General features: G+C 44.6%; 2 protein-coding genes across 2 annotated transcripts; both read right to left on the bottom strand.

Annotated features, from left to right (window-relative positions):
• Nucleotides 1-5,820: 5,820 nt before the first annotated feature.
• Nucleotides 5,821-9,345, bottom strand: PtA15_1A501 (uncharacterized protein; the record flags this gene model as incomplete). The annotated part of the gene is made up of 4 exons (XM_053165536.1): nucleotides 5,821-6,941; nucleotides 7,024-7,185; nucleotides 8,612-9,073; nucleotides 9,156-9,345. 4 exons carry the CDS (start codon nucleotides 9,343-9,345, stop codon nucleotides 5,821-5,823), a joined length of 1,935 nt encoding a protein of 644 aa, XP_053016717.1.
• A 9,217-nt stretch (nucleotides 9,346-18,562) lies between these two features.
• On the bottom strand, nucleotides 18,563-21,246 carry PtA15_1A500 (uncharacterized protein; the record flags this gene model as incomplete). The annotated part of the gene is made up of 8 exons (XM_053165535.1): nucleotides 18,563-18,858; nucleotides 18,955-19,616; nucleotides 19,683-19,774; nucleotides 19,857-19,981; nucleotides 20,042-20,180; nucleotides 20,250-20,334; nucleotides 20,420-21,083; nucleotides 21,183-21,246. The coding sequence occupies 8 exons, from the start codon at nucleotides 21,244-21,246 to the stop codon at nucleotides 18,563-18,565; spliced, it is 2,127 nt and encodes a 708-aa protein (XP_053016716.1).
• Between the last annotated feature and the right edge of the window lie 697 nt (nucleotides 21,247-21,943).

Here is a 21,943-nt window from a genome sequence, read left to right as displayed (position 1 = left end):
GAATCAGAATCAGAAATACAAGAAAGAAGCGCACAAATATTTAACTCACCTGGACAACTTAAGACATCCAGTGCCATGTCCACAAGTCCACCATTCATGTTTCCCAAATGCTTCTGTGTGATCCACCACTTCAGAGGATCCACTGGCTCATTGTCATTGAGTATAAGGCCACCGGACAGCCAGACATCAAGCGCGTTGTTTGAGCAGTTGCCCCCTCTTGCCGCAGCAGCATTGCTTAGGCCGGCAAGCATACTCGTCATGGGCTGTAAATAGACGCAAAAAAAATCTGTTAGATTTATTTTATGTTGGTTTTCTGTTTGATCTGAATGTGATACCTACCTTTGAGGCGGGCATTGGGGCAGTCAGAGGAGTAGGTGGCTGCGGCTTGTAAAACAATGACCACATGTCCCGGGCCAGACATGTTGCTTTGGTGATCCATCCAGGCTCCCATTTTGCCAGCTTGAAGTACTTGTCCTTAAACAACAGGTGAAGCACTGTTAATGAAGTGGTTCAGAAAGAGTAACAACAGGCAAACAAGAGAGAAAAATATGTGCAAATTGAGATCCTTTAGAGTGGGGACAAGTCGTTCAAGCTATAATATTTGTTTGTCAACTTTAATCCATGTCAGCAGGCCTTCCTCAGTGCCGGAGGGTATTTTATATTGCTGATAACTGTTGACAAGTGCTCTGTGATTTGTTCAATGTAGACAAAAATGTTGGACAGGCAAGACATCCCTGCAGTAGATATGTTAACTCCTGCAACATTCCCAGGATGTGGACTAGATTGCGCACTAAATCTAGATCTGCCTGATCCAAGTAATATTTGCTCTCAATACCGTGTTGCTTGAGAGACTGCCACTCAAGACTTAGAAAATTCAGGAGAGAATAAATTTAATTGAGAGTAAGTTACCACCAAAGCAAAAAGAGGACTTACATCACAGGTTCACACCAAAGAATGCTTAGGAGTTGAGAGAACGTCGAGTTCCATTGTGTACGCACATCCCTCTCAACGCTATGTGGAGTCTCACACTCCTTTTCTTGACAAATCTCAACAAACTTGGCTTTTGAGTTTGGTGAGAACAATAACTTCTTAGTGATCAAGCAAAACTGTAGGAAAAATTCAGTTAGTTCCATTCAAGCAACCTAATACATAGAGAAATAAATTATATACCTTAGCCAGTGTTATTTTGCAACTATCAGTTGTATAGTTATCATCATCTTATTCTTCACTAGCTCTTTTGATGTTGCCCTCACTGAGTGAATCTTCATCTTCTGAGAGGGATTCCTCCTTGGGATCTTTATCTGGTATCAGGGTTGAATCATCCTTTTTGCCTTGGGAAATACTAGAGTAGCATCCAAGAACATTGAGCAAATATTAGGTTCATTACAGAGGAATGAGAGTTGGACTCACATTCTGATTTGATCCACAGTGCCATCCTCTCCACTTTGTGACCCATCCGAGTCAACATCTGCATCAATTGAACCCATATTTTTTTGCTTCTTGTTACCAAACAACTGTAAAATGGCCTGAACGATCAGGTTAAAGATATGTGCAAAATAGCATATCCAATCCGGCTTGCCCCTAAAAGAAGGCCACTGAAGCTTCTGGAGCTCCCTCACCATTACTTTGTTATTTTTGACGTTGTTGCTCACAAAACCACATCTCTAAATATGATATTGTGTTGTCAGTATCAAAGAAAGCAAACAATAAAATCATAGTAAACAACTCAAAAAAACCTCTCACCTTGTCCTTAATTCTGAATTTTTCCACAACTAAAGAGACTGTCTTGGCCAATTACTCACCAGTGTGCCTATGAGACAGCCAAAGAAAGTCGAGAGGCATAGCCTCTAGCTTCATATCACCGCCGCTGCCTTCTACTAATTGGTAGATCACCGTGCCAAGGATATCAAATCCGTTGGGTGATTGCCACACATCAAGCCCAAGATATAAGGCTCCTTTGTGAGCCTAAAGATTGAAAAGTTTACAATGATTCAGTTTGATCCATTGCAAATTCAAACAATCAAGAATTTCTATAGAAAAGGTAACCTCAGGTTTAAATAAGGGGCAGGCTAAATACACACCAAAAAATTACTTCATCCACTCCAAAAATGGAGTGAACAGTAGTCCACTCCAACTTTCATTGGAGTGAACCATAGTCTACTCCAAATTTTGTTGGAGTGAACAAAATTACACTCCAAAAAAGCCTGTTTTTTGGAGTGTACCCATGATGCACTCCAAAAATTTTGGAGTGAACCCAATTCCACTCCAAAAAATATTCTTTCAAGGGAGTTTTTTTTTTTTTTTTTTTTTTTTTTTTTGGAGTGCACAGATGTTTACTCCAAATTTATTGGAGTGGATTAAGGCTTCTCAAATTTGAAAAAAAAAAATGCAATTTTGAATCTGTATAATCAAAACTTGTAACTTTGAAAAATGTATATTCCAAGTTCTTGGGATGGAGTACCAGGAAAAGTTAATAGCAGTAGTATGCAGGTTACATGAATCAACCTAATTGAATCCCCCCAAATTTATTTCTGGTGAAGGTTTTAGTCATTGTAGAAACTGAAAGAATTGTACATACATCATTTTTGATGTATTTTAAATACACATATGATGCTGACATAAGGTTTTGTTCCTCTTTGAGAACCCTGAATTCTTTCACTAGAATATTGTGTAAAACCACTCCAATAAATTTGGAGTGAACGTCTGTGCACTCCAAAAAAATAAATCATTTTACTTTGGAAAAAATATTTTTGGAGTGGAATTGGGTTTACTCCAAAATTTTTGGAGTGCATTATGGGTACACTCCAAAAAACAGGCTTTTTTGGAGTGTAATTTTGTTCACTCCAACAAAATTTGGAGTAGACTATGGTTCACTCCAATGAAAGTTGGAGTGGACTACTGTTCACTCCATTTTTGGAGTGGATGTAGTAATTTTTTGGTGTGGATTTAGCCTGCCCCTTAAATAACTACAGTAATTTAGTTGTATCGCCGAGTAAAGTAAGTGAATATCCTTAGAAACATCATGGGGTCTTGGTAAATTTTTGATGACCGTGGGATAGAGGATCACTTTGTGGCTAGCATCAGCAAGTGCCGGGAATGGTCTAGCGGCCTTGGCGCACCAAATTGCGCAGAGTTGGGGAACCTGGGATTTTAATTGTTCACGATACAATCCAAAAAAAAAGTAGGCTTACCTCATTTGGAATGATTTACCCGGTGCCTTTAATTCCTAGACCAGCCAATGAATGTGTTGGTTTAGTTTCCTGAATTTTGCAAAGACAGATTGATTTTTGCTTGTTCAGATTGCTGCAAGAAGAGTCTGAGGTGGGACGATTGATCTTTGTGCCGCATCTGAAGCTCAAATTCAGTTAAATAATATTTTGAAGGTCTGAGATGAGTACAAATTGCTTACAGCTTGCAAGGATAGTCAATAATCCGTTGGCCATGCTTGTCCAATTGATTGGAAAGCTTGGGTGTCTCATACTGACCATAGCTTGAGCTAATGGAGTTTAAAGCAATCTTCTTATCTTTTCCTACAGGTAAATAGTTGTTGTTCAGAATGGTTTAGGATATAATCTAAATAATTGACTGCTCTCACTTAATTCCTCCTCATTGGTGATTATGTGAATTGCTCCAGATGGTGGCTGGGTGCTGGTTGGAGTGTTGGTATTGTTGTCTTTGGTGGAAGCTTAAATTGGATTTCCTTCATCTGTTGGATTATTGGTTGGATTATCTTGGGTTGAAGATGCTTGAGATGATTGGTTCTTGGGTTTGTTGCGGGTTGGAGCCATGGTTATTGCTGATTGGTGATATACCCTTGGCTGGGCAAAGCAATGTTATATGGACTAATTCTGGACATCTGGTCCTGCTTTGGTGACATCTTCATGCATGCCTGAAAGTTTCACAGGCTACCTGGCTCAACGGTGGTAGTTACTGAAAAGTTACTCAACTTTCATCTGGTGATATCTCTTGCAAGAAAGAGTTTAAAGAAATTCTGACTAGGCCAAAATAGCCGCTGAGAGCTGTTTTATGATTTACGGAACCATTTTCATGACTTGGGAATGTATAGAATACTTGTAATTCCTAAATTTGTGACAAAATTTCAGTTACTAGTAACTAGTTATCTGTAACTGCAATTTTGTCACAAAATAGGGAATTCGAAATATGTAATCCATTCAAAATTCAGAAAAAAGGTGTTTGAAATAATAAAAAAACCTTCAATAGATAATTTGGCCTACTCAGAATTTCTTTAAACTTTTTCTCTCATGAGATATCACCAGATGAAAGTTGAGTAACTTTTCAGTAACTACCCACTGTTGCCTGGCTGCGGGAAAATGTGTTAAGATTTCAGCTCTATAGGTGGAGGCGACAAAAAAAAGGGGGGGGGGCTATCTTGAGGTGAACAGATAGGACCAAGGAGCAGGGTTGAGGTTGTTGAGGCTCAGACTCAATGATTTTTATTTCATGTCCAAGGAGCGGAATTTAACCAAACAACTAGAGAGCCCCCCAGCAAGATCCAAAGGGGGACCTAACAACAGTAACAGGGGACAGGACAGGTGACAGGAACTGGTGACAAAAACTGGTGACAGGGAAGTACAGGAGACAAGTCATGGCCACTCGGCCAAACAAATCAGGACAGGTGACAGGAACAGGGGACATGGGACAGGAACATGGAACAGGAACAGGAACAAGAACTGAGAGCAAAGAAAGTCAGCGGACTATCAAGCTCAAATTCTGACAACATGGTGATGGGTGGTACTTGTGGGCGGTACCTGGGTACCGCACCGCTTTATGGCCAAAAGCACATACCTAGTACCACACCCGGCACCGCCTCACAGGTGCAGGGCGGGTGCGGGCGGTACCTGCCAAGCGGTACTAGGTACCGCCACGGGTACCAATTGACATTCTTTACTCTAAGGAAGCTCATTTGGTTACTCAACTGTTTCTCAAAGGTTGTTTCAACTAAGCTTCAATGCACTGTTACAGTGCAGGGTGTTCCCCATTCCAATACCTCAGGTAACACATTTAAAAAATTATCTGCACTGTTTTCCTTGGTATTTAGGGAGAAAGGTCCCTATTTTTGTTACCTACCGCTGACCAGTGGCACAAGCAACAAAATTTGAACATCATAATTTATGCCATGTTTGATGCCTACTCTTGTGGTTTCCAAAGCCCATTCATACCAACTTCATGCCTAACATTCTGCAAAAAAATGCAAAAATCCATACATTTACACTACCCACCTACTTTGGGGGCTTCTAGGGCCCTGCAGGATACCCTACAAATAAGGTTTTGTGAATTTCTGTTTTATGCATACATAAATCAGTCTCAAAGCATCCCACTTCAGACATGGTGGAAAAATATTTGGAACCACTGGAGGTGCTCTTGACAAGATTTTGACAACCAAATTGGTTGGAAATACTGCCAGAACCATTTAAAAGTGTCATGAAAGCCGTTTGGGTCTTCTCATGTGGCGCGGTTTTTGGAACCTTTTCCTAAAGGAATTGGTTACCAAACCAAATTCCAACCAATTCTGGTCCGGAAACCACATTGCAACCAAAAAGGTTTTCCAAAGCACCTTGACAACCTTGAGTGCACCCGTGGTGTGGCACAATGTTCCGACACCGCCCCAAATTGCTGTACTTGGGCGTCATCTATGTCCAGGAGTTCGTGAAACATGATTCATTGAGTATTTACTTTGACTCGATGAAGATCAATGCACAATTCACGTTTGTTGAGAAACATTTATATTTGGGGACCACGTGTTTTTTTTTCTTTGGGTGCAAAAGTACCGAATGGAAGAAGGGAAGAGAGATATAGATACTATGCAGCATTGATTGAGGTTGAGCGAGCAAGTTTTATGGCGTTTTGAATAGCTGTCAGCCACAGAGAATTCCAAGTGGCAAGAAAAGCTTTGTACTCGTTCTGAACTCGAAAGTCATCTTTGTCTGGGATCAGAGGAATGACGTAAAAAGCTATATCAAGCGAAGCGGATTGAAAATAAGATAGCAGCACTTGAATCTTTGCAACAAACTGTTTGGTTAACGCTTCATTCAACTGATCTTCAGTCAACATAAGGGCAAGAGAAACAAGATTAACGTGCGCGCGTGGGGCCAAATGATATAACTCTTGAAGCTGATGGGTAGACATCTCCGTAAAATGTGGGAGCGGCAGATCGCTCGTTCCGATTTTTGATATTTTGCAAAGAAATATTTTTGATAGCTTCGAGATTGTTATCAATAGCGTAACGAGCGAGATGTTTCGTTCGTGGAGGGGTGGTATATCCGAGCCAATGGAACGTAGCCGGTTATCAAGTGATGCAGTATGCGCCCAATATCGCCAATTGTCTGGAAGAGTATCCCATTCGGAACCTTTTAACCACACGGGGACCGTCTTGAATAATTTTTCGCACTGAGATGTTGCCACGAGGAGGGATTCTCTGGTCGATCCCGAGCAGGTAATACTCCTTGTTATCGAGAAACCTAATTCAATAAGAAGCACAGAGGATGCGCAAAAACTATAACCAAGATTCGACAGTAATCTTTTGATCAAACTATGTATGCCGTAGAGTCTATAGTTTTTGGTTTCTTTGAGGAGGTGGTCATTCGTTTGGTCCGGTGAAATCACTCCTTTAGAGAAAAGAGAATTGTGCGCAGATATGGTTTGATCCACAGTATGGTCAAGTCGCGATTGAATTTCCAAAATTTGTTTGCGTTGGGAGCCTGGTTTTCTGCGGTTTTCGGATGGGTCCAGCAATGTGAAGATAGCCTTGAATTGCTCTTCTAGTTGAGGTAGGACGCTTGAGTATAAATTATTGGATATAAATTTCATCTGGTCGATGTAAGGTGATTCTTGATTGAATGTGGGATGAGCGCGCATGGGTTCATGGTCTTCGAATGCTTTACATTTATTGAAGAGACCACTGAATCCCTGAATGACCACATCTAGGGAGATAGGTTGCCACTTCAGTTGATGTTTTGGAAAACCTGAATCGACACGCTTGAAGCAAAGCTGGATCAAACTTACCATCTTCTTCTTGAAGCTCTCTTATTAGACGCTCGAGTTGGTCTTCGCCTTCGCTGCTTGAGTCAGTTGTTCGCTCGCTCCCCGCGTCAGATGCGTGGTCGCTTCCTGTGTCAGAAATTTTATCGGCATTTGTGTCGTCCATTCTTGAAGTTCGCTGTGCCTCTAGGCTCGAACTTAACACAAGTCAGCACAAGTCCCCCTCACGCCTACGCTCGGGGGGCCCGAAGGGCCCGCCTCCCGAAGGGAGGGACTTGGATCTAATAAAGTCGTCAGAAGGCGCAGCTGCAATCTTGGCAGTTTATCAGACCTAGCAAATGTCTTCAAATGTTTGATCCACAGTTGTATGTCGACATGCTTATTTATGTGGTGATCTCCATTGGTGGATCAACAGGTTTACACATTTGGTACTACAGTTCCCCAAACCACAACACCTGCAGTGAGGACTTCCCGTCGCCAAATGGCTTGATTTAGCGGGAGGCGCTAAACCTTGTTCGCTGGTGAGAACTTGATCTCGATCACTTTTCACCAGCCAGTAGGGTTCAGCCTTTCCCTCCAGATCAAGTGTTTTAGACGACGGGAAGTCCTCCAGTGCCCCCAACCTTTGCATTTTGAAGTCTGAAGATAAATGACCTGTGAACAGTGATTCCATCTTTTTCTGATCAGAAGAAAGCTTCCCCGCGTTCCTGATAAAGTGAAGCCACTCCACATCAGTCGTCCTAGTTCGAAGAGATTGCCAGATTGCCTGTCCCGGAAAATAGCTGCACTTTGACTCCAGAAGATTAAAACACAATACACACTTTTGAGAAATCATTTACATATGGGAACCACATTTTTTTTTGTTTGGTTGCAAACCTACTACATCAAAAAAGGGAAGATGAATATAAATACTATGCAGGATTGATTGAGGTTGAGCGAGCAAGTTTTATAGCGTTTTGAGTAGCTGTCAGCCACTGAGTATTCCAAGTTGCAAGAAAGGTTTTGTACTCATTCTGAACTGGGAAACCATCTTTGTCTGGGATCAGAGGAATAACATAAAACATCAAATCAAGCGAAACTGAGCGAAACTGAGCTAGCAGCAAACCAATCTTTGCATCAAAGCGTCTGTTGAAAGCTTCACGGGTCAAATGATTTTCAGTCAACAAAGAGTGAAGAGAAGCGAGATTGGCGTGAGCGCGCGGGGGCAAATTAAGTAAGCTTTCAAGCTGATGGGTACACATCTCCGTAAAATGTGGGAGCGGCTGATCGCTCATTCCGATTTTCGAAAATCTGCAAATAAATATTTTTGATAGTTTCAAGATTGGTATCAATAACTTAGCGAGCGAGATGTTTCGTTCGTCAAGGGGTGGTATAAGAAGAGGTTCTTCTTGAGGGTTGGACGCCGACGTAATCCTCTGATGGATATAATCTAGCAGGTTGTCGAATATTGAAGCGCGAGTCGAAAATCGCCAACTGTCTAGAACAGTATCCCACTCGGAACCTTTTGACCACGTGAAGACCGCCTTAAGTATAGCTTCGCACAGAGATGCTGACTGGAGGTTGCTTTTTCTGGTCGATTCCACGCGTCCAGTTCTTCTTGTTATCGAGATACCTGATTCGGCAAGAAGCATGGAGGACTGGTGAAAGCAATAGCCAAGGTTCGACAGTAATGCTTTTATACCAAGATGTAGGCCGAAAAGTCTATAGTTTTTGGTTTCTTTGAGGAGCTGGTCATTTGTTTGGTCCGGCGGAATCACTCCTTCAGAGAAAAGAGAATTGTACGCAGATATGGTTTGATCCACAGTCTGGTCAAGTTGCGATTGAATTTCCAAAATGAGTTTACATCGGGAGCCGGGTTCTGTGTGGATTTCGGAAGGCTCTAGAAATGGCAAGATAGCTTTGAATTGGTCTCGGAGTTCAGGCAGAATGCTGGAGTGCAAACAATTCGATATCAATTTCATCTGGTCGATGTAAGGTGTTTCTCGATTGAAGGTTGGATGAGCGCGCATGGGTTCATGGTCTACGCATGCTTTACATTTGTTGAAGAGGCCATTAAACCCCTGAATGACCACATCTATGGAGATTGTTTGCCACGTCAGTTGATGTTTTGGAAAACCTGAATCAATAGACTAGAAGCAAAGCTGGATCAAACTTACCCTCTTCTTGCTGAAGCTCCTTAATTAGACGCTCGAGTGGGTCTTCGCCTTCGCTGCTCGAGTCAGATGTTTGCTCGCCCTCTGTGTCAGATATTTGCTCGCTCCCTGTTTCAGATGTTTCCTCGCTCCCTGTGTCGAATGTTTGCTCGCCCCCTGTGTCAGAAATTTCTTCGGCGTTGGAGTCATCCATTGATTTCTTGAAGTTCGCTGTATGTACCTCGACTTGTTGATGTTTTTTTTTATTTGAGGCCAAGGTTGCGACCCCGGACTTAACCCTAGTCCCTCCGATGCTCAACCCCGCGAGCACCTGCACGCGTCGAGGTTCTCGGATGAGCAGCACCAGCCAAATAAATGGCTGGAGGTGCCAGATCAAAACCTCACAGAAGTCCATCTTGATGATCAAACTGTAGGAAGCTGATGGTACCATTGGAAGCCTCGCGACTTTTTGCATATGCTACGCTTTTCAAAATTCAAGAAACAACCCACCAATGTGTTTAAAACCAGCTGTAAATCTGGCCAAAGGTGTGACCCTGCTACTCTTACTTCTGTAGTAGCTATGAACAAACTCAAGGGAGAATGTCACTTATGTTCAGATGTAATAAGGGGTAGTTTATCTTTGAATGATGAATAAACTCTTGAAGGGTGATTTGATAGAATTGATTTTCTAATGGAACCGGAGAATGATGAAAACAAAGAACAAAGAATATTGCAATGAGGAAAAGAAAGGGAGTTGAAAAATCGACTGCCAGGAATTCATAAATCGACTCCCAAAAGTCGTTTACGTCGCGCGGACCGTCTCCGGACGTCCCCCCTGGGTCCTCGAGACCTCGCGCGGCCCCAAAAGCATTTTGGGAGTCAATTAATTAATTCCCCTCTCGAGGATGGGAGTTGGTACATTAATTTAACAAAAAATGACGGAATATACAAAAAAATTATACTTTTACAGCAATATGAATACACTCTTTAGAGAATATTGTGAGCTTCACGGCATTAGTACTCCTCAGGGAGACCATGTGTAGCTGGGGGGCGGATTTGGCGGATTTCCTACTAAGGCAAACCCCCAAAACCTTATCTACGGTGCTCCAAATGGCCCCAAAATTTTTTGGCTATAACAATACACTCTTTAGAACATATGTTAATCTTCACAGCATTAGTACTCCTCAGGGAGACCCTGTGTAGCCGGGGGGCGGATTTGGCGGATTTCCTACTAAGGCAAACCCCTGAAACCTTATCTACGGTGCTCCAAACAGCCCCAGTTTTTTTTTTGCTATAAGGATACACTCTCTAGAAAACATTACAAGCTCCAATGAGGTATTACACATCAGCCTCACCTTTTATCGACCGTGGTGTAGCGTAGCACAGCACAAATCCGCTATTTTTTAGCGTAGCATTAGCGCAATCGCGCGTATCTGCGCTAACACTAAAATAGAATCTAAAAGAGCTTTGCACCCTGTGCACGTAGCTTTAGCGCAGATGCGTGCAATTGCGCTAACGCTACACTAAAAAATAGCGCGTTTGCGCTGCACTACGCTACACCACACTTGATAAAAGGTGTGGCTGATGTGTGATATTGGAGCTTGTAATGTTTTCTAGAGAGTGTATTCTTATAGCAGAAAAAATTTGGGGCTGTTTGGAGCACTGTAGATAAGGTTTCAGGGGATTGCCTTAGTAGGAAATCCGCCAAATCGGCCCCCCGGCTACACAGGGTCTCCCTGAGGAGTACTAATGCCGTGAAGCTTAAAATATTTTCTAAAGAGTGTATTTGTATAGCAGAAAAAATTTGGGGCCATTTGGAGCACCTTAGATAAGGTTTTGGGGGTTTGCCTCAGTAGGAAATCCGCCAAATCCGCCCCTGGCTACACAGGGTCTCACTGAGGAGTACTGATTCCGTGAAGCTTAACATATGCTATAAAGAGTGTATTCCTATAGCAGAAAAAATTTGGGGCCATTTGGAGCACCATAGATAAGGTTTTTGGGGGTTTGCCTCAGTAGGAAATCCGCCAAATCCGCCCCTGGCTACACAGGGTCTCCCTGAGGAGTACTAATTCTGTGAAGATTAACATATGCTCTAAAGAGTGTATTCTTATAACTAAAAAACTTTGGGGCCATTTGGAGCAATAAGGTTTCAGGGGTTTGCCTTAGTAGGAAATCCGCCAAATCCGCCCCCCAGCTACACACGGTCTCCCTGAGGAGTACTAATGCCGTGAAGCTCACAATATTCTCTAAAGAGTGTATTTATATTGCTGTAAAGGTTTTAGGGCGTTTGGGTACAACAGTGACAAGATATATATTTTTTTGTATATTCTGTCATTTTTTGTTAAATTAATGTATTGACTCCCATCCTCAAGAGGGGAATTAATTAATCGACTACCAAAATGCTTTTGGGGCCGCGCGAGGTCCCCAGGACCCAGGGGGGGCGTCTGGAGACGGTCCGCGCGACGTAAACGACTTTTGGGAGTCGATTTATTAATTCCTGGGAGTCAATTTTTCAACTCCCAAGAGAAAAAGAGAAAGACAAACAGTGAAAGACAACCAGATATAACAAAGAGATCACATCACATAAAAAAAGCTTTTATAATTAAAAGGCCAGTTAAATCAATCAAGATTAGGTAGCGGTTCTCAAATGAAATACTAACTCCTTACCACATAATTCATTAGTCAAGTAGAATAATCCTGTGTAACAATGAAAATGTTACAAAAGGCCACTCATCTGTCACAGGAATTCATGGGCGTACACCACTATGTACCACACCCCTCAGAGCCCCTGAGGCCTTGAAAAATGGCTTCCTTTAAATACAAGTAGAGCCTGTAATATAGCCACTGCCAGCATTTCTTTTTTACAAAAGTCATCCTCAGGATCCAATTCCATTTACCACATTCACCACAACAATTGTAGACCCATGCAGTGTTGAACCTTCCCCCTTGGACCCTAACCACCCTGCGACGGCCCAAGTGTGAAAATTTTCCATTTTTTTGCAAATTTCTCAGAATCTTTATTATTGCTCAAACCAAGGAGAGCAAATTACAGAGCACATTATGGCATGTGAAAGGAATGATAAAAACCGAGAAAACTGAGACCATTTTCAATGATTTTTGTTGGATCAAATAAATCTGGTCAAATTGGTGTTGATTTGGCCTGCAGGTGCCAACTTCTATTTCAAATACGTGGATACCTCATTCACCCAAAAAATCATTGAAAATGGTCTCAGTTTTTTTCCATTTTTTATCATTCCTGTCACATGCAATACTGTGCTCTGTAATTTTCTCTCCCTGGTTTGAGAAATAATAAAGATTCTGAGAAATTTGTACAAAATTGGAAAATTTCAACACTTTTCATTTCTTTTCTGTCATAATTATCCTTTGGAACTTATTTTACACCCCTGCAGCTAATCCCATGACTTCAGAAGTCAGGGCTAGACTTGGACCAGGCGGACCGGTGCAGGACTGGGGGAGGCCTATTGAGGCACTTTGCGGCGTGGACACCAGAGCACCACGCTGCAGAGTTGATGATAGATGAAACCTAATCATGATGTACTGAGTTCAACTCTCTTCCTCACGTTGTACCTTATCCATCATTGTTTATATTTCAATCACAACTCACATTCCATTCTCCACTTGGTCTCCGCAGGTATGCCTCACTGTACTTTCCTCTCATTCCAGTGTTTGCTCTTTGTCTCACCTTCTTGTTCATCACAATCAGGTGTTCCTCTACCACGGGTGTTGTGTCATCTGTTCACGTAGCTCACAGATTTGCTACTGGTATCTTAGGTTGGTATATTTGTTGTTGTGTTTCATTCCATCCATCATTGTTCATCTTTCAATCACAACTCACATTCCATTCTCCACTTGGTCTCCGTAGGTGTGCCTCCACCAGGGTTGCTGTGTCATCTGTTCACGTAGCTCACAGATTTGCTACTGGTATATTAGTGTCCCACAGCTTGTTGCCCATTACACCAGGGGAGATATGTTCCCACTCCCCAGGGAGTGCCAGAGCTGAATTTGATGTGAGTTTTGGTTGGATGTGAGCCTGATGTGCATGAGTAACTCGTCCCTAAATGAATTGAAGTGGATGCGGAAGTGAGTCAAAGTCAGTCAGGATTGATTTGGGAGTCAACACAATGTTGTGTAGAATTCTTTTGTTTTCTAGTTACAACTAGAGGAAAAAACATGATGAAATGATATTTCACCAGTCCAACTCACCAATTGCTCCTGTTTGATGATGTCAAAGGATAGGAAAGCAAAATTGCCATTCTTGAATTTAATTCCTGTAAAAAAAACGGACTTCGCGCACTGCGGAAAACTCTTTGCGCACTGTGGGGGTCGTCATCCTGACGTCCAGCCCCCAGTGCGTGCTTCTGCCACGGCTCTTCGCGCACTGCATTTTCCCCCGAAAAATTGGCTTGGATTTCTTGAGATATTTTTTGATGAATCAATAGAATGGCTTTTTATGATCCCCCCAAAAAATAATCAAGTCATTTAGGGGTCTCCTTGAGCCTAGAGAAAATTGACATGAAAAAATCATATTTCAACGCAACAAGCATTTAAAAAGCCACTTCCTGCGACCCAGTAGCCACAAAACCTTCACAGTACAATAGAAAATGTGCAATTTCACAGCCTGATAATTTTCAGAATTTTCACCAGCTTTCCTGTAGCTCAAATAGGTATTGCGTTTATTATTTTGCGTATATGTATAACTTTTTTGTTACACACACCAAAGGCACAAAATTTTGAGAGCACAGAGAAATATGCTTCAAATTAATTTCCTGAAATTCCTAGCAATATTTTGTCATTATAAAATGAGATATATTAAGGGGTGCGCGGCAGGCTTAGTAGGAAAATTACTGCTAACTGTATAGCTTTTTTGTTACACACCCAAACAGTCCCAAAATTTCAGAAATGTTTTCATTGTTGATATTCTCCGCGCCATAAATTTCTTGGCAATAGTGTGTCATGATAACATGAGATATAAGGGGTGCGCGGCGGGCTTAGTAGGAAAATGGCTGCTACATGTATATATTTTTTGTTACGCGCTGAAAAAGTCTGAAATTTTCAGGAATGTTTCAATTTGGCATATTCTCCGCGCCATAAAGCTCTTAGCAATAGTGTGTCATTAAAACATGAGATAAGTTAGCAGGCATTTTCCTACTAAGCCCGCCTCACTACATTTCATGTTATCATGACACAATATTGCCAAGAAATTTATGGCGCGGAGAATATCCACAATGAAAACATTTCTGAAATTTTGGGACTGTTTGGGTGTGTAACAAAAAGGCTATACAGCTAGCAGTAATTTTCCTACTAAGCCTGCTGTGCACCCCTTATATTCCATTTTATAATGACACACTATTGCTAGGAATTTCAGGAAATCAATTTGAAGCATATTTCTCCGTGCTCTCAAAATTTTGTGCCTTTGGTGTGTGTAACAAAAAATTTATACATATACGCAAAATAATAAACGCAATACCTATTTGAGCTACAGGAAAGCTGGTGAAAATTCTGAAAATTATCAGGCTGTGAAATTGCACATGCACTATCGTACTGTGAAGTTTTTGTGGCTACTGGGTCGCAGGAAGTGGCTTTTTAAATGCTTGTTGCGTCAAAATATGATTTTTTCATGTCAATTTTCTCTAGGCTCAAGGAGACCCCTAAATGACTTGATTATTTTTTGGGGGGATCATAAAAAGCCATTCTATTGATTCATCAAAAAATATCTCAAGAAATCCAAGCCAATTTTTTGGGGGAAAATGCAGTGCGCGAAGAGCCGTGGCAGAAGCGCGCACTGGGGGCTGGACGTCAGGACAACAACCCCCACAGTGCGCAAAGAGTTTTCCGCAGTGCGCGAAGTAAGTCCGAAAAAAATGAGTTTCTTGTAATTCACATTATATGCCCTCATGTACAAAATTATAGTAAAAGTCAACTTGGTATTATTGGGTTTAGAATTTTGGAATGTGGTAATGTTGCAGTAAAATTAGTGAAACCCATTTTATTGGAAATGCTGTAATTAATTTGAATTTGGCTAAAAAAATGTTGATAAACTATTGTATTGGGGTGAAAGTCTGAGGTAAGTCAAGGTTGGATTGCAGTGCCACCCCAGTTTGGCCACATATCCTGGCCTCTTCACAAAAATGATTGTGTGATTTTTTTTTTGCTTTTGCTTTTCAAAATCCACATTTGCACATGCAAGTGAACTTTTTTGCACTTTGCTAATTGTCACCCTAATGTACGCGCGTACATTGAGGTGGAGATATCACAGGACGGTGTGGTATGCTTTATGGTTACCCATCTAGCCCATTTCAAAATATCCTTTTTTTCTCATATGTACACTCTCAAATCAACCAATACGGCTACACCACGGGATTCTCCGGCCAATACTACACAGGACACCATGGACAACACACCTTACACCCCTCTGGATCAGAAGATACAACCCCTTCAAGACACCATCATTCAGTTACATACACACAAAACACCATACTCAGGTCATGTAATCCGTTACATGAACCACACTTACCCAGGACATGTAATCCGTTACATGGACCACCCTGACAGCTTGTCTAAACCTTTACATATACTTTACCTCATCAGCTGCACTCATTTCATTGTGTTATGCACATGTCATGCAGTGTCATGCAGTGTTATGCACACTTGATGCAGGCTTATGCAGTCTGACAGTTGACAGATGACATCATGCAGGTGTCAAGATAGCAAAAACCCCTCATGCAGCTTGCAGATGACATCAGTTGACAGGCCAGGCCAGCTAAAATATCTCACCTCCTATTTCTCACTAGCTAAATTCCCTCATATGACATCATGACCTCATGTGACCTGTCAACCACCAGCCAAAATACCTCATTGTAGATTTCAGGGCAGCTAAAACCCCTCATTCTCTTGTTCCCCTGGAGCTAAAATGTCTCACTCTTTTCTATTTAAGTGTCAGCCTGTATGTAACTAACCGTGTCTGAGAGGGTTGTTACTATCAAGATGATGGTGTAAGATGCCAAGGATGGGCCAATGGGTTCGTGGTAAGACCTGTAAAAGGTTTCACTCTATCAGTAATCTTGACTGAGAGGCTTGCTCAATTAAGGCGCATCCAGATCAACACAGGGTGTTAATAGGCATCCAAGGAATAACTCAACTTGGGTTTGTGGTTTTAACTACAGAAAGGTAAGGGTAATCAAGAGTTGAGAGTATTCCTGAATTGAATGATGGGTGAGAATGAAAGCACTGTTTAACTATAGTATGGGTTAAACTTTGCTGTAATAATATTCTGAGGGATAAACAGTCCTGAGGGGCGTGTTTATATAGAGGGGAAAGAGCAGGAGGGAATATGAGGCGCTGGGAGGCGCTTCAGGACCAGGGGGGAACTGGAAGCGCTCAAGGGAAGCAGATCCTCATGAGGATCAACATTGGAAATGATCAGGGCAGTGTAATGATCAGTACTGATCCTGGATCAGTAGCTGTGCACACTAGCTGATCATAACCAATCATTGATTCCATTCAGTGCTCTTTGACTTGGATTACATCATGTATTATTTATTTAATTATATCATAACCAATATATTATGTAAATGGGGACTGAGGCGTAACAGGGGATAAATGAGTGATACCTGTCTTGGGGTATTTCACTTGTACAGTAATATTACAATGTATTGTAATCTTACTGTTGCACGTAACTTAACTCTCATAACAACAGTACATTATGGTAACTGTATTTAACTATGGTTATCTGTAATGTAATGTATAACAGGAGTACATTCTTAAGCTTGTATCAAATGATATACATATGTAATAAAGGTGTAAAAGGAGTGTACTATATGTAATGTGAACAATTGCAGGTACTTGGTACGTGTAAGGTACTGTGACATGTACTCTGTGGCTGACATTAAGGAGGCTCTACTCCCCCCAGTTGTAATTTCTCTCAGCAAACTACTTGCACTCAGCTTACCCCATAACAGTACAATACTTGCTCACTCTACAGTATTAGCCCACTCTATATTGTGGTTTACACTCTTACATACAAATTACAACCTCATTACAACACTTACACATCAGCTACATCACCATAACCCTTAAGCCACCTGCTCAAAGTAGGCTATCTTTTGATACACCTCCACTATCACTACATAAACCTTCCAATCGTAGATTGGGGGGCTTGTTTTAGTGTCTAGTGACCCAGGAAAGGCAGAGGTAACCTCATTCATCCCTTTCCGCACTCAGCAAAAGGTTCTCAGGAACACTTTTGAGCTTTACAACGGGCCTTTCACAGCCACATGAAAAGTAAAAACTTTGTGTTGAGACACCAATTGTCCCCCTGATGTACGCGAGTACATGAGGGGGACAATATGACATACTGCACCTTTCACATCCTCATGAAAAGGACACACTGGTCATGGAGCCAAGAGAGGCCTATTTTTGGATGAGTTCTGGATGAATTCCAGATGAGTTCTGGATGAATTCCAGATGAGTTCTGGATTATTCCTTGGCAAGTTATGGTTTATTTCAGGATGATTCCAACTGATTTCAAGCTGACTTCCAGTCTTGTTCATACCTATTCAATATTTATTTACCAAAGGCCTCCAGCACAGTTATGGAAAAAAGTTACGGTAAGGCACTCCCTGGGGAGTGGGAACATATCTCCCCTGGTGTTAAAGCCATGACAGTCAATGCGGGCTACATCAGCGGAGGAGGCAAGGTACACTGTCAGAGGCTTGAGGCAAAAATAGGCTTCACTAGGTTTTTCTGATTTGGAACTACCCAGTGAAGGCTATTTTACGCCACTTGAAAACCACTCATCCCTTGCAGAAGGTAGGACGTTGATCAGGTGCTGCAATCAACAATATGTCAAAGAAACATCTTACAATCATGGTGTTCATCAAAGTTGGTTTGCATAATTTTATGCAGCATAAATCATAAAATCATAAAAATGTTTTGGTGAGGAAATTTTGTATTACATCATCAGACAGTCATATCCCCTGCAAGAAAAATTTTATGATTTTATGATTTATGCATGCATAAAATTATGCAAACCAGCTTTGAACACCATAAATGCAGACATTTGTGTGGTGAGTTTGGGTGGTGATCATAATGCTCATCTGTCTGGGACATCATAATAAATGCATTTTATCTGCAAGGGTTGGACTTATACAGTCACTAGTTCCAACTGATGCACCCACAAATACAGCCCAAAAAAAGGGTACTGGAGCAGAAAGAAAATCATTTGACTGCTAATTCTACCTAAGATATAATTCTAAATAATACAAAAAAAGCATGAGATGAGTGATATACATTGTCAAGATACACAGTAGTTCTTATAAACACAACCAACGCCAAAAAAAAAAAAAGAATCACACGAGAATGAAAGAAGAGTGATTGGTGTGTGTGTGTAAATTTTTTTAAAGATCTGTTGGTTAATTTTTTTCCCAGGGGGCGGGAGTAGGCCACGAGGTATTGAGCCAGGTGGTGAAGAGGTGATGGACGCGGTCGAGGTGGGGGCCGAAGATGCGATCGTTGATGGTGACCAGCATGGCTCGATGGGCGGCACTTGCCCTGGCGCCCCTCGCTCCTCCCGAGGACGACGAGGGCGAGCTGCCCGCGGAAGAGGAATTGGTCGCAGGCTTGACGTCAAACTGCTCGGACAGACGGTCGAGCACCATTCGACTCGACGAGATGGTCGTCAAGGCGTCGAACGTATTCGGCGAGTGGCCTGCACACACACACACAGAGAGAGAGGACGCGCCGGATCAGAGACGCACAGGAGCTAGGGATTCAGCAGGGGAGGAAGAGAGAGAGAGAGAGCTACCCAGGACGTATTGGTAGCGCTGGATGTTCCGGATCGCCCAGATGCGCGGGTCGTCGGCGAGGAAGCCGCGTCTGGAGAAGCGCGAGAGGCGGGGGAAGGGGGAGGAGTAGAAGGCGGTGTTTGGGGCGCGTTTATGGGCGCTGGAGAAGGGCGTGGAGACGAGCGCAGCGGGGCGGGCGAGTTCGGCGAGGCGGGTGCGGAGGGAGGCGGGCGGGAGGAGGGCGTCGATGCCGGCGGGCCGTTTGCCGACGAGGAGGGCGAGCAGACAGTCGCCGCACCCGGGCTGCTCGCTGGCCACCCGCCGCAGCACGCTCTCCGCCCGCTCCGTCCCAGCCGTCGGCGGCGCCGGGAAACAGGCCGTCAGGTTCAGCTGACACACCCCCCGCCCCGTCGCCGGCCCGACGTGCCGGTAGTCCGCCACCTTCCCCGCCTCGCCCGCAAACGGGTAGCCGTCGCTCGACAGCCACTCGTAGTCCGTCTCCGCCGGCCGCGCCGTGCCCAGCCCGTCCTCCACTGCCCCGCCGCGCGGCCGGAACGGCCTCCGCACATCGATCGTGGACCCCTGCCCGGCCCCCAGCCGCGTCATCATCTTCGCCCTCTCTTTCGCATCGATCTGGCCGTCTCTGTTGCTGTCCGTCTGGAGCATGATAAATGAATGTAACCTTCCCAAAAATGATCACATCAACTTCCCTTCACCATCTCTTTCTTTCTCTCTCACACCGACTCACATTGCCTCTCTATGTTTCTCGATGTGGTACCAGGTGGCAAGGAACATCATGTTGAGCTCTTGGCCCTGTCCACGAACTCTCGACGACGCCGTCTACACAAACAGCCCACGTTCCGGACGATCTCTCAGTACATGAACGCAGCTGGCTCTGCACGTCAGTAGCTTGGGGACTGACGAGGAAGATCTCTTCGCTCCAGATCTCCGAGACTTCACGCAGGATTTGGAAGTTGATGACCTTAGGAAGATGGCTCAAGTACCTCCGCTCGCGTCTGCCGAACCGCAGACTCAAGAGATGATTACCTGTCATCGGTCTATAAGCCTGATCTGTTCTGGTTCGAAGACGAGTGGAGGACACTCAACTGTATCCTAGCGAAGGCCACTCTCCTTGCGCAGCCACTGTCCCCGAATGGTCTTCCGGATCGTCCTGGACTTTGAGATCGAACTGGATCCGGAAGACCGGCCCAAATAGCTCACTGGAGAAGTCTCCCAGATTGAATTTCTGGAACAAAGATTGCAGTTTGTCAGCCTTTCCAGCCGCGCATTGATGGTTCTTGGTGGAAGGACGGACATTGATGAAGAAGCAATCGTCGTTGAGGTAGAGGAAGTTATCCTGGATGCCGTCTAAATGACCGAACTGACTTTCAATGGCCATGCTATACAGAGGGAAAGATCAGTGAGCGGTGGATGAGAGGAAGATTGCAGTTGTTCTGTTTGTTGGGCCTACAACTTCTAATGTACCTGTTGTGGGAGGGCAGATAGTTTTTGAGCCATTGGAAGGCCTGGAGAGCTTGGCGTCTGTTGATGAAGCGGAAGATCTGGGAGTGGTGAGTGAGGGAGACGGGCTGATGAGATTGTTTTGGGTTCAGTTGATCTGGGGTGGGCACGAGCCAGTGAGGCCGGGCCTGTTGAGCGGGGGGCAAGCCCGATGAGGGTGGGTTGGGCTCGTCGGGGGTGATGATGATCCGGGAGCGGACAGCGGCTGGGGGGAGGCTTTGGAGGCTGGAGCGGAGGCTGAAGCGGAGCTCGTCGTGCTGCCGGTAGAGATATGCGGTCGGGTCCGGCTCGGAGGAGGGCCGGACGGTGTCGGAGGGCGCCGAGTCGTTTGCCCAGGTCCAGAGGAGGTCGATCGGCTGGCTGTTGATGGCGGCCGGCGGCAGGATCCCCTGGGCGAGCCAGGCGTGGGCCATGCGCGTGGGCAGCCGCTGAGCCGCGGTGGGGTGGAGGGCTGCTGGTTTTCTGGGTGGTCTGCGGTCTGTGCTTGCGTGCTTGAGGGGGTCTGTTTGCGCGGGATGCTGGTGGTGGTGCTGGATGAGCCAGAGGTAGAGACACAGGGTGGTGGTGATGAGGATTGCTGCTGAGCTGGGCTTGTTCATGGTAAACACTAGTACTCTAGTTGGTGGTGCTGAGGGAGAGCAGGATTATTTATCGTCAGCTGGCGAGGATCGCCGGGATGGGCTGGCGGCACTGGCAGGCTCGGGTGGGTGATCTTAATCAGACGCACTTGCTGGGTGTTCGGCACTCGGCTCAGGCCGGCCGCAATCCACCAGTGTCGACTGCACGGCCATCCACAGCACCGGCAGATCCAAACACGCTGTTCGGCCCGGGCCAGCGACGATCCTGATCTTGGGCGGAGGGCCTCGGATCGAGAACAAACCAACGACTCGGGAAACCAGAGGGGCTGTCTCAAGGCCACAGCACTCTAGACACGCGCAAAAGAGGAGGGGAGACTGGCGAATGGCCTGGATGTGAAGAGGAGCTGGGGCGAAAAAATCCCCTGCAAGAGAGAGGACGCCTTATGAGGGCACCTCAAGCAGGAACCCTGGTTGCAGATCACAAGCAACTTGCAGCCGTAACACTGCGGGGCAAATTCAGCAAGGCCCTGGCGCCACGACCGCCCGGCTGGATTCTTCAGCCCCCAAGACGCCACATGGACCCCGATTGGCGGATGTACAGGTGACCCATGGCAATGCGGCGCCCCCACCGGCGCCCAGGGCGGGCCAACGGTCGGCCGGGCCGCCATGGTAACCACCCCGCAGCGATGGGTACGCCTGGATGCGCCCCTCGCCCGCCGCCCTCCCGAGCTTAACAAAGCCTCTCTGGAGGAGGGCCCCGCCTAAACTTATCAAAGTCCCTCCCTATGCGGGAGGTCGGAGTTCGGGTGGTGGTTCGGGTGGTAGCTCATTTGGGTGGAGCTTAAGTTTGGCTGGTGGCGAAGCCACCCCTCCCGCAGGGAGGGACTGAGGCCTAATGTGGGGGTCGTGG

Source organism: Puccinia triticina, chromosome 1A (assembly GCF_026914185.1).
Source record: "Puccinia triticina chromosome 1A, complete sequence".
In the NCBI taxonomy this organism is placed as follows: domain Eukaryota; kingdom Fungi; phylum Basidiomycota; class Pucciniomycetes; order Pucciniales; family Pucciniaceae; genus Puccinia; species Puccinia triticina.
The sequence above is the reverse complement of the archived record's forward strand: the minus strand, read 5'-3'. Positions and strand labels throughout refer to the sequence as shown.